The sequence below is a fragment of the Anser cygnoides genome, chromosome 6, assembly GCF_040182565.1.
Source record: "Anser cygnoides isolate HZ-2024a breed goose chromosome 6, Taihu_goose_T2T_genome, whole genome shotgun sequence".
NCBI lineage: Eukaryota > Metazoa > Chordata > Aves > Anseriformes > Anatidae > Anser > Anser cygnoides.
The window spans coordinates 36,276,429-36,288,351 of record NC_089878.1 but is presented as its reverse complement, the minus strand read 5'-3'; the positions used below and the strand labels follow the sequence as shown (position 1 = coordinate 36,288,351).

At 42.9% G+C, this 11,923-nt stretch overlaps 1 protein-coding gene across 1 annotated transcript; it reads left to right on the top strand.

Annotated features, from left to right (window-relative positions):
- The first annotated feature begins 4,819 nt into the window (after positions 1-4,819).
- LOC125182666 (transcription factor 15-like) lies at positions 4,820-11,223 on the top strand. Its single transcript, XM_066999639.1, has one exon. It carries the CDS (start codon positions 5,394-5,396, stop codon positions 5,952-5,954), a length of 561 nt encoding a protein of 186 aa, XP_066855740.1. The 5' UTR covers positions 4,820-5,393; the 3' UTR covers positions 5,955-11,223.
- The last annotated feature ends 700 nt before the right edge of the window (positions 11,224-11,923 follow it).

The following is an 11,923-nucleotide window of genomic DNA, read 5'->3' as shown; positions in this document are numbered from 1 at the left end:
GGAGGGAAAGAAACCATACAAACAACTTCAGTTGCAGTTATATTACAGAAGCTCTAGTAATTATACACTGAATTATAGTCTTTCACGGCTTTTTTGGCTATCTTTGTATTTGTCAGCTCTAAGTACTTGAAAGAAACTGTTGAAAATACATTCTTTAAAGTATCTGCAAAATCTTGTGCAATATAGTGTTCTTCATAAAAGGAGATTGTAAAACCACAGGTATGAAGAAAAAGCTTTCTTTCTAAGATCTAGCAATCATGGGGAGAGGACAGAACAACAACAAAAACACAAAACAGCCTACAACTCCATGCCTATTCAATAATATGCATTCTACTTCTACAGTAGAGTCCCAGTGACTTAGAAAACTCCAGGAAGCTAAAAAATATAGGTTCTCCATCTTATAAAACATTGGAAAATGTTTTGTAACACTTAGTTTTCACACTCAGCGAACCATTAGTCTCAAGGCAAAATAGGGAGCGTGGGATAGGAGGGCAATACACAAACTGACCATCTCTCTTGAGAGCACCTGGAAGTGAAAAGAAACAGCGCAAGTTGGCGGTACTCTGTCATAAGAAAAGTTTGAAGAGGCACATTGCTGAATGGTGCTTTGAGTGACTTTTCTTTTCGAAAGCAAAGAGAGCACATTTCAACAACGTATGCTTGAGGCTACAGAGGCATGGCTCAGCACGGCAAAGTACCAGAGAGTGGAAGAGCCCCTCTTAGCCAGCCAAGCCGCTACATAGAAAGACATGAGCAACCACAGCTTTCACGAAGAATGCAGATTCTGACCAACACATGGGTTTCCATCTGTATTGGCAAAGGATCTTGGCACCCAGACCACATGATGAACGCTATAGACATCATCTTCCTGACCACCGCTCAGGATGGGTGAGGGTGGATTTAATTTGCACTGAAACAAGGGAGCAGGTGGGGACAGCTCCAGCTGCATTCAACTTTAATGAACAAAAAGTCTCTGCACAAACACTGCTTGCAAAACATTTTGTTTCTGAGGGCAAGCATACTGTCCTTACATTGTTTCAGTTTGACAGAGGAAAGAATATGCCTTGTCATCGTTCCACTGCATGCAGCCACAATCAAAAATTACTTCTGAGGCAGTTAATAACAACTTTGAGAGTATCAGCAGAATCGTGTAAAACACCACTTACATTTGGCAAGTTTAAATGGTTTTGAAATAACAGGTGAATAATACATTCGGATTTGCCTCCGTGGGCAGCCAGAGCAGAGAAAATTACTGCAAGACAAATTTTTTGACAAAAACTCAAGATAAACAACTCAGCTCCTCTTTGTCAAGAGTAACAGAGTGGGCGTATAAATAAAATGCAGTAGGCAGAAATGTCTCTGGAGTTTAACAAGGCCCCTAGCACAGTACCACACAGAAAACTCATTAACACACCGGAGAATCACAGCACCGATCAATTCAGATGAAGAACAGAGATTGTAAGTGAAGAGATTGCAAGTGAAGAGAGAAGTGTCATGCTAAACCTGACTGGATGGAATATCAAGAAGGGACTGGTTAGATCCCACATTAATCAACTACCAGCAATCCGGGGCAAAGCTGGGGCCGCTCCTCCCCTGCCTGCGAAATCACATTGCGGCAGCAAGCTGCTGCCTCTGATAGTTCAAAATGTAGAGAGGATAGTTATTAAAATCCAGCTTTCCAAAGTTCACCAGTCCACCTGACATGACTGAAACTCTAGAAGCCTCCAATCCACCTCATGTTTAACCTTGCATCGTTTAACATGCTCTACAGGAGTCCTCCTTCCCCCCAAAATGTCATGTACCGTTCCGTATTTATACTCCTCTGCTATCTTTTCTCCTTAAAATCATTCTCTTACAGAACCTTTGCAGGGTAAAATGCCATTTAAAAGACTCTTCCATCAACATGAATTTTCTGGAAGTCACATTTATTAAGAACTGCACTGGAAATGACAACTCAATCAACCAGGCTTGTTGCAAAGGACCGAAGTAGTTGTCACAGCCAGCCAAAGTCACACAGAGGCAGACATGTAATGAATAGTGTTTTGTCAAACGGGTTATTCTCAGCTGTGTGGACACTTCCAGCCATCAGTGTCCTTTATTTGTTTCTCTTTGCTAGATTTCTCTGGACTCTTCCCTGAATCTGTCAAATGTAACTGAAATACCTCACGTACCTGCTTTATCAAGTACTATGTAAGAAATATCCTGGATATATTCCTGCAGACAGGAATGTCACTGATTACTCCACACGAGCTCTCATGCCAGTGCTTTTTCAGGTGGGAGAGCAGTTTAATTAAGCAGTTTCCACTAAAGGCTTACACAAGCACTCACAGCATCACCAAATTGCCGGGCTGGTCAATGTTCCTCCCTTGGGAGCCTCTCCCAGCCCAACTCGCACGACCGAGGCCCATGGGGGCACATGCCACTTACCCGAGAAAGCCAGCAGCTGATGGAGCTCCAGGAGAGCAGACGTGACGGTGCCACCAGTCCTGCTGGCCCATGGCGGGGCTGAGCCAGGACCCACAGCAATGCAGCCTGTCCAAAGCCCAAGGCAGCAACTCTTCCCTGCCAGCCCCTCTTTTTTTAGGAGAAATTAGGAGAAATTTCTTTCCTGAGAGGGTTGGGCAGCATTGGAATAGGCTGCCCAGGGAAGGGGTTGAGTCACCATCCCTAGAGATCTTCAAGAAACGTGTAGATGTAGAACTCAGTAGCATGGTTTAGTGGTGGACTTACCAGTACTAGGTTGAAGGTTGGACTAGATGATCTTAGAAGTCTTTGTCGACCTGAATGATTCTATGTGCAAATAATCCTCCAAAAACACAGGAGAGACATGGGCCACCATGTGCTACGTGAAAAATTATAAACACTGTTCCACAAAATATTATTTTTTTCTATACAGTTATAGTGTATGTCTGCTCTTGAATAAACAGAGAACTCTAACTGAACTCAGTTGGATTTGAAGGTGCAGAATGATGCCAAAAATGTTCAAGTACTATTTTTTAAAAGTATTTTTGTCTCTAAATGTCTTTTTTAACTTTTTTTTTCAGAATTGTAACAACTCTGGGCTATAGTTTCTATTGAATGGAAATACATTTTCAAGGCTTCTTGACTGTGACCACAAACATTCTTAGCCACTAAATTAGATTTGTTTCTTTAGTTATCCTCTAACTTGCTTTCTTCGTAGATAAAGTTTAATTCTCTCACAGGTAAGCCAAATTCTCTTTTTCCAAATTCTTTCTTTTGTGTACTTTCTATTAACACTGTTGTTCAAAAACTAAAGGCAAATCAAAGAAACACCAGACACTAGACAACAACTACATCAACCAGCTATTTCATATTTCCAGTCTTTTGAATACTGTTAAATACTTCCTTACAATGACCCTCAGATATCTTTCTCTGTGTAGCATTCAGCCAGATTTCAGGCAAAATTCTATCACTGCACATAAAATACCGCGCACTTTTCTTCCTACAGCCCCATTTTTACTTGTTAGTAGCAATTCAGCAAATTGTAAAGTAACAGCAGTCCTGCATTTCTGCTCCTTCCTTGAGCAACATGCTCCCCCTAGCACTTGCATAAATGTTATCCCAATCAATAAACTAGTAATTAAAGCCACCAGCATTTTGTTCCTTTTACAAGTCTCCTTATAAGGAGGGGAAAACAAACAAACAAACAAACAGATTACAAAAAAAAAAAATGTTTCTTGCTTTACTTTTCCAAACTGCCTTGGAAACAGAACAGGAGTCACTCAGCCACCCCTTAGTCCTTAACCCCTGAGTTATCTCTTGCTTTGATATCAGTGAAAATCATTTTGTGTTTGTCTGCAGATGTAGCAGCATTTTCTTTCTGAGCATTGCTTATTACATTCCCATTCTGCCAGTTTATCAATAAGCCATAAATTCTGGTTGTGTTAATACCAGCAGTAGCTTTGTCTCAGGGTTCTGAAACTGCTGGGGATTTTTTTGTTGAGGGATTTCTGCTTTGTTTTGTTTTACTTTCAGTAATAAAAAATCAAAAAGAAAAAGAAAAAAAATGGTAAGGACAGGAAAACACTGGTAAGCAAATGTCTGAGTCTGACAAACAATCAATTATCTACACAGCTCAGCTACCAGAACGTATCAAGGGTGAAATCCTGCCTCCATTAAAATCAATGGGTGTTTTGTCATTGACTTCAACAGAGCTGGAATTTCACTCTAGAAATATTGTATGTGACTAAACTGGAGAAACTCACATGGAAGACAATGCAGGCTTACATGGGAACATGTTTTCTGTGGAAAGTAAAAACGGTGCTTGTAAGTACTGAAATTCAACTTCAGAATACTCTAGATCATTTACTTTGCAAAAGGCTGTAATAGAAATGTTAGTCCTATGGCAGCGTGATACAGTTACATTCACATACTCTAGGGAAAACTGCCACTTTTTGATTTTGATCACAGCTTTGCCCAGCACCTGATGGTGAAGGGCCTCATCCTGCTCTGCACCCCAAAGGAATTCCTTTGGATCGATGGCATTGCTTGTGCATTTTTGCCTGCAACCTCTGCCCACAAGGAAGGTGCAACAAATGTGACCTGGCCCCGTGGCATCCCAGCTCATACACGTGGCCTCCCGATGCTGGGACGTGGCTGTATTTTGAGAGGGCATGACTCCCCGCCAAGTATGTCACAGCAGCTGTCCAGCCTAAGTGTAAGACACATGACTGAAGAGGTACGACTCTGCTAATCCACCCCCGATTTGGGAGGAAGGATTCGTATTTAGACACCACCACCACAAATAAGCTTTGTGGACTGTGCTAAACCGTGTAGTGAGGATGCTTAATCAGGCAGAGATTATACATTCGAAAAAAACCTGCACCATGACCTTTCCCGAGTTTCTGAGCACAGACAGCCTGTCCAACTTGTGTGGAAAAAGAGAGGTGTAATAAACCAGTGCTGACGATGACCTTTTAATAAGTAAATGGTTGAGGTAGGCGTGCATTTTGAACAGAGCAAGAAATTGGATTTGTACGTATGCCTGGTGCTTGCTGGGGAAGGTGATGAGATCCACCCTGCTGCTTATATTATTATTATTATTATTATTATTATTACTACTACTACTACTATCTGACTGCAAGTGCTGGAGCAGTGCCCTGAGGGCAGACCTGGAGCCAAGTGCTCACAGCCCTGTCAGGGTCAGAGCCGGCTGCGTCCCAGCGGCCAGGTCCCAGTAGCGGGGTCCCGGTGCCGGTCCGGGTGAGGCCAGGGTCTCCCTTTCCCCGGCGCAGGACAGAGGCACGGGTTCCCTCCTTGGGAGCCGAGCCGAGGCCCCCGGCAGCAACAGGTGCAGCGGCCCCCGGCTGAGGGCCGCGGCGAGCAGGGAGCGTGCATAAAAGTCATGGTGCGGCAGGGCAGCGGGAGGCTCCATGAAGGCCGGCGGGGGGGCAGCGGCGGTGGGCTCCGGGCAGCCCCCGGCAGCGGGCGGCGGACGGAGGAGGCGTCGGAGGGCGGCTGCGGGTGGAGGAGGGCGACAGCGGGCGGCAGCCAACGCCCGGGAGCGGGACCGCACGCAGAGCGTCAACACGGCCTTCAGTGCCCTGCGCACCCTCATCCCCACCCAGCCGGCCAACCGCAAGCTGTCCAAGGTGGAGACGCTGCGCCTGGCCTCCAGCTACATCTCACACCTGGCCAACGTGCTGCTGCTGCAGCAGGCACGGGATGAGGGGACCCCCACCACCACCACGACACCCTGCCTGCAGCACCCCGCTGCCACCGCCTCGCCACGGCCCATCTGCACCTTCTGCCTCAGCGAGCAGCGCAAGCGGGTGAAGGGCAGTGGGGAGCCAGAAGGGAGCCGTTCTCCACTGCTCCATCACGGGGGTCACCTCATGGCTTCACCCAGCCCTGAGCCCTGCTCCTCTCCCTCCCGCAGCACCGGGGAGCAGAGAAGCCGCTGGTGCCTGGGGAGCTCCGCCGCTGCGAGGTGACAGCACCCTGAAAGCATCACATCCGAAGGCTGGGTGCTGTGGTCGTGCCAGGTCTGCTTGGGGCGCCTCGTGGATGAAACCGAACCCTGCACAGACAGCTGCACCTGGCACGGCAGCTGTTTCAGCTCCAGGACTGCTAAACCTGAGCAGCCGAGGCCTGACCCTGCAGCCTCCCGACCCTGCACCACATGATGGAACTTGAGCTTCCCAAGGCATCACCGGCTCTTCCCGGGGGAGATGAAGATGCGGAAAACCCGCTGGGCCCAGGTCTGGGCCATGGCCATGTGGCAATGCCACCCCTGCCCGGGGACCCTGACAACTGCCACGTTCAGGAGGTGCTTGTTGCTGTGAGGGTATTTTGGTGAGCACAGTGCTATGAGGGTGTTTTGGTGTGCATGGTTCTGTGAGGGTGTTTGGGTGCACGCAAGAGGCCAGTGGGTACTGGCACTGCAGCACCTCGCCAAGGGACGTAGGCAGCATTGGAAAGCAGGGCTGTGCTGTGCAAGAGCTGCTTTTTTCTTATTACCAGGACAAGTTGTGCCAGTCCTCTAAATAGCATGGGGTATTCCTAGGTCTGTCGGCAAACAGGGAGTAGAGGGGGTTTCCCAAGGGATCTCTAAATTTAGCCATCATCCAGGCCATTCCCAAATTGTGCCTGTACATCACTGCTGTCATTTACCTCCTTGCAGTTTGTTAACTTAATAGTTGTTTGGGGTTTTTTTTTTTTGGAAGTAAGTCTAAAGATCAAACATGCATGTGATGGTTCCTGTTTTGGACATTAATGAGGTGGCAGGCTAGACTCTTAAAACCCAGTAATGGTGGATTTAAATATATAGCTACTTGAATTTTACTGTGTCTTTTGTGGTTATATACATGATACATATATTTAATTAGTCCTTAATTATCCTTAACTTTTTGCTTTATGAGGCACTCTGTGTTCTTTAAAAGCTTGCTAAGTGCACCGCTGTGAGAAGCGCTGCGGAGTACTTGCCTGGTTCTCCTCCCCTGCTGCCATCTGTGCAGTTCTCCTGTCCAGCCTTGCCTCAGACAAATGCAAGGGCTGAAGAAGTGCTGCTGTGCTTGTCACCCTACCTAGTGTACAGAATTTTCCTCTTCCTCCCCTAAATCAGCAGTAAGCAAGTTCTGGCATTTATTATGAAGAACCGTTATTTAGCAAGAACAACGGCTTGGTTTATTGCACGTGGAACTTTACATTTTTGGTTTTCTGTCCCACCTCCCCAGCCTCCCCACCTTAGCTTCATTAGATTGAGGAAAAACGCATTGCACCTGCAATAACCTTCTCCTTTAAAATCATAGTCAAGAAAAATACTGAAGCAAAGTTCCAGTGCTCCCACATCCTACTCACTTATTGAAAGCTACATGCTGTATTTTCCTGGATTGAGAAGAGGGGTTTTGCTTGTTTGTTTTCAGCTTTCTGTCACTAGTTTTCTTTCAATAGGGAACTTTAAATTACTGCTAGATTATGATCTTTGTTTTGTTTTGGCATTGATTCTTTAAGCTAGAACTCTTCACCGTTTATACAGAGTGCTTTTTTTGTATTGTGTCAGTGTGTGGGGGGTATAGATTTCTACAAACGTGCCTTCCAAACATGGCTTTTTTTTTATAGCTTTGAAAAAGTTTGTCTTTTAAAAACTTAATTTATAATTGAAGCTGATCTTACAGTGATTTCTGCATCCATTAAACCAAAGCATCTGAGCTGGTTTACAGGCAATTAGTACTAATATATTCATTTAGCTGTATCATTCAATATGATACACTGAAATGAAAGAAGTAATGCAGTTTCAATCAATTTAGGGTAATTTTTTTTTTATTGAATATGTTCTGAATTTTGAAATGTTGTGACATCACTGCAGTTTTAAGAGTAGTTGTTGGCAAATGCAATGTATTTGGATTTAATAGGTTATCTCCATAATTAGCTATTAAAAGAAATAAGCATAAAAAAAAGTAGGGTCTATTTTTTCACCATAGTATTAGTTGGAAGCTCGTTACTTGAAACTCTCATGAATAATTTGCACACATCTACAGCAACTTGGCTTTCTCACTGTAAATGGGATTTCATCTCCCTAGTTTTGTATAAGATTTATACAAAATGTTTTTCAATAACAAAAGTAGGAGCAGGCTGGTATGACTCGGCCATATCTCCTGCTTAATGCAGCCCAGCGTAGCATTAAATTCTTCTATCTTTACTCAGGATAAACTGTTGAATTCAACTGAGCTTGAAGATTTCAGTATTATGCTCAGGGTTTCAATTACTAAATAATATTTGAATTCCAATAACACTGATTGAGTGTGGCAGAAATTGGGCCCCAGAGCACTATGGCCCAAATATTCATGGTATAGACAGATAATATCTATCCAAAACAATTATGATTGTAATTTCTCTGAGGAACAGACCCCAAGCTTGTATATATACAGATGTAACATTATGTATTTGAACATAAATGGGGACAGATCCTTACTTTTGCTGAAATTTATTTATAATTTAAAACTTCTCTGCCCCCAGGAGCAAGAGAAGACACAGGAGTAAGCTGTTATGTGTAATGGTTTTTCTATAAACCCAGGGAAAAAATTTAATTTATACAGACGCAGATGAATTCAGTGCTCAGATTTCACCTCTAAAGAGTGTAAATGCTAGCTCACTCGTCATTAAATTTCTTATTGAGTTTTTACTATATGAGTTTGTGTGTCTTTTCAGTTCTATTCTTTTAATCATTTGCTAGAGAGGCATTGTTCATGGCATGCACAAATATGTATTTATAAGCCAAAATTTTGAAACTTGGGTGTTTAAAAAGGAGTACTTTACCAAATGGTCAGGCACTGGAATGATAAGAGCAATTCCAGAGGTGCTGAGCACCCTTTTGTTTTACCAAAGAGATTGTTTTTTCCACATATTTGTAAGTGCATTCTGTTCTATATGGACAGAAGCATGCCTAAGGCCAATCCCATCTCTGTTTTCCTGTATACACTTGGCTGTTCAATTTATTTGATGCATGAATAAAGCAGAAACGGTGAGATATACACCATTTGATCTTAGATCCTATTAAATGGCTGTTAAAATATTCCAAGCATATTGCTTTGTATAAATCCTTGTACTTAGCCAGCTGCATCACAATGTAACAGCAGCATCAAGCAAAACAAATAAATCATTTTGTGTGATTTTACTGACTTAAGTTTAAAGAAGTATTTGAACATAATACTTGGTTACTTATAGATTAATCATGATGTAAGTCAAAGTTATGTTTGCTACTGTTTTCAGTTTTGTTCAAAACCAAAGTTTCCTTTTTAATACCTTCTTGGAAAATCTGCTTCTTTACAAAAGAAAATCTATATTGGTTTGCAAAATGTGCTTCTTATGTTTGTTAAAATAAACAATATTTTTCTTACTAATGTAAACAATAAGTTATGAACATTGCAGTAATACTTGAGCAGTAGTTCTCTTTTATAATCATCCAGTAAAGGTACAAGTATTTCTTCTTTTTCTTTACCTTTTTCAAATTTATCCGTAGGATATTTGAGAAACATATATATATATATATGTGTGTGTGTGCGTGTACGTACAAACAGACTACTAAAACTTCTAGCAGGGCTGCTTTTAAACCATTAACCATGTACCAGCTATTCATTGGAGACAGCATTCTGATCCTGTTATCTGCTTGTTTAGCACTGAGGAGGCCAAACAGAGCATCTGCGCTGATACTTAAGGCTGAGCTATCCCCCAACACACAAGCCACTTACCCTTCTGAATCTACTCCCCCTACCAAAGCTCAACACATTATGCCTCAGATTCCTAATACAGCATTAAAGATGCATCCTCGGCACTTTCATTGAATTATACGGATTGATCTGCAATGCTACATCTTTCCTTCCAGGCTTGCTGGCAGTAGAGAAGGAAGGCAGGTAGAAAGTTTGGAAAAACAAACAAGATCAGGGACTGCACAACATCATAAGTGCCAAATACTGAGGGAGGGAGAGAAAGGAGGAAAAATACCGAAGGAAGGACAGAAGGAGCTGAGTGGAAGAGGCTGATTCGCCCATGGAATTCAGTAGAGTGTACAGCTTTAGGCTAGGCAACAGTCAGTATTTAAGCTAAAGAGCCCATAGTGTGAGCACCTGGGATGTACTGAAGGCCATGTTGCCACAAGCAGTTTTCTTTGGATGTTACATATTGATGACCCAAAGGATTCATGGTTATTGAGGGACCCATAAGACATCATCGTCACTTGACTGAGAAGCCTTGCCGCTTGCAATGTTAAAACTCTGCCAAATTTACCCTTTGAAACTAGTCACCAAAATGATTCTCAAAAATACAGCCACAAACTTCTGTGGCCCTTTCTGAAATCCAAGCAGTAAATCTTTAATTGTCATACTTAATCTTATGTCATCACATATTCCCTCTTTCTATATACACCACATGAGCCCGTATGAGCCATTTCACAGAAGAAGATAACTGCAAAGAAGTATCCACTGCAAATTTGGGACACAAAACTTTGATGCCTTAGGCTTCCGGGTCTCCCATATTCATAGGAAGACAGGCGACCCTTTCAAGATAGGCCCTTAGCTTCCTGCCTCCGAAACAAAAGCTGGTTTCTATGGGTTTGGCCTGCTGTGCTAAGAGACACTACGTAATATGTTGGGAGAACGTCGCCAGAGACAAAACCTAAGCCAGCTATCTAAACACCACTTTTCAAAAGAGAGGAGTAAGGTCTTCATTAGGAGTTTGAGCTAGTGGATAACAGAAGGCTAAGAGAAGGAATTTATACAAAATTAGCTAAAACAGACAGCACACTGCCAAGACAAAAGATGCGGGGGATATATTATTTCGATAACCTTCAAAAGATTCCTGGTATGTGTTTCTGAAGAATCAGCATGGGGATTGTGGGGGAGGAAGAGAAAGTTGTTAGTGGGGAAAAAAATACCATTGAGTCTTGTGAAAGCTAACAAAAAAAAACATGACAACGCTGACAAGAACCAAACTGGCTGCTCTGAACATATTTCTTCGAAAAGACTTTTTCAAAATTTGGGTATACGTATGTAGCCAGGCAGTCCGGTATCTTATTTCAAAAGAAATCCTTTAACAGTTATAATACAGAGTTTCAGCACCTTGAAGATTCTTACCATTTATGAAGTTGCACAGTAGTGAATACAGACTTCCTCGGGAGAGGAAGGAGGAGGAGAAAAAGAGGGCACAGATGAAGAAGAGTTGCCTGCTGAGTAGGATATTCTCCATGATGCCCAGAGAAATCCCAGCTGCAGTCCAGGTCAACAGCTACCCTAACAAATGCTTTAATCATCGAACGGTTGTACTTCCCCCTCATTCTCCTGCCATATGAGACAAATTTGGTGTCTATTTTGAGGCTCCCAGGCAGCCCCCAATGAGAGGCAGGTACCTAGATATTGGGCTCTGCAAGGACTGCCGTGCAACTGGGCATGAGCTAGTCAGTCAGAGGGTTTCTGTGGTGGTTGTTTTAATGGAAATTTAGATGTTTGTGGTCATTTAGGCAACTAGAAGAGGTGCTGGTGCTCCTATTAGGTACCTGAATTACGCTTAATTGAAAATTAGGATGGATGTGTGCATTGTTTCCTAGAAAAAGGCCAATTTAAGGCAGTTGTTCTTCCAGTTTCGCTTTCCTGACCCCTCAGCGTTAACTGGAACTTTTTGTGGACCCTGACTGAAACCAAGTGAGATAAATCAGAATTTATGTTTAAAACAAAGAAAAAACTAATCTAGTTCTCAGAAGAATTTGACATCCCGATGGAAGTGAGCCATAATGCAACAAAGAGGAAGTGTCCCCTGCTTTGGTGCCAGATGAAACTTTCCTGTAACAAAACACTGAGATACCAATTACTATAAAAGGGCCTTATCTTCTCTCATTTGTGTACTATGTTCACATTACACTACTGTTGTGAGGTTTTAATTAAACATTTGGAAATTGCTATGGGTTCTTCCA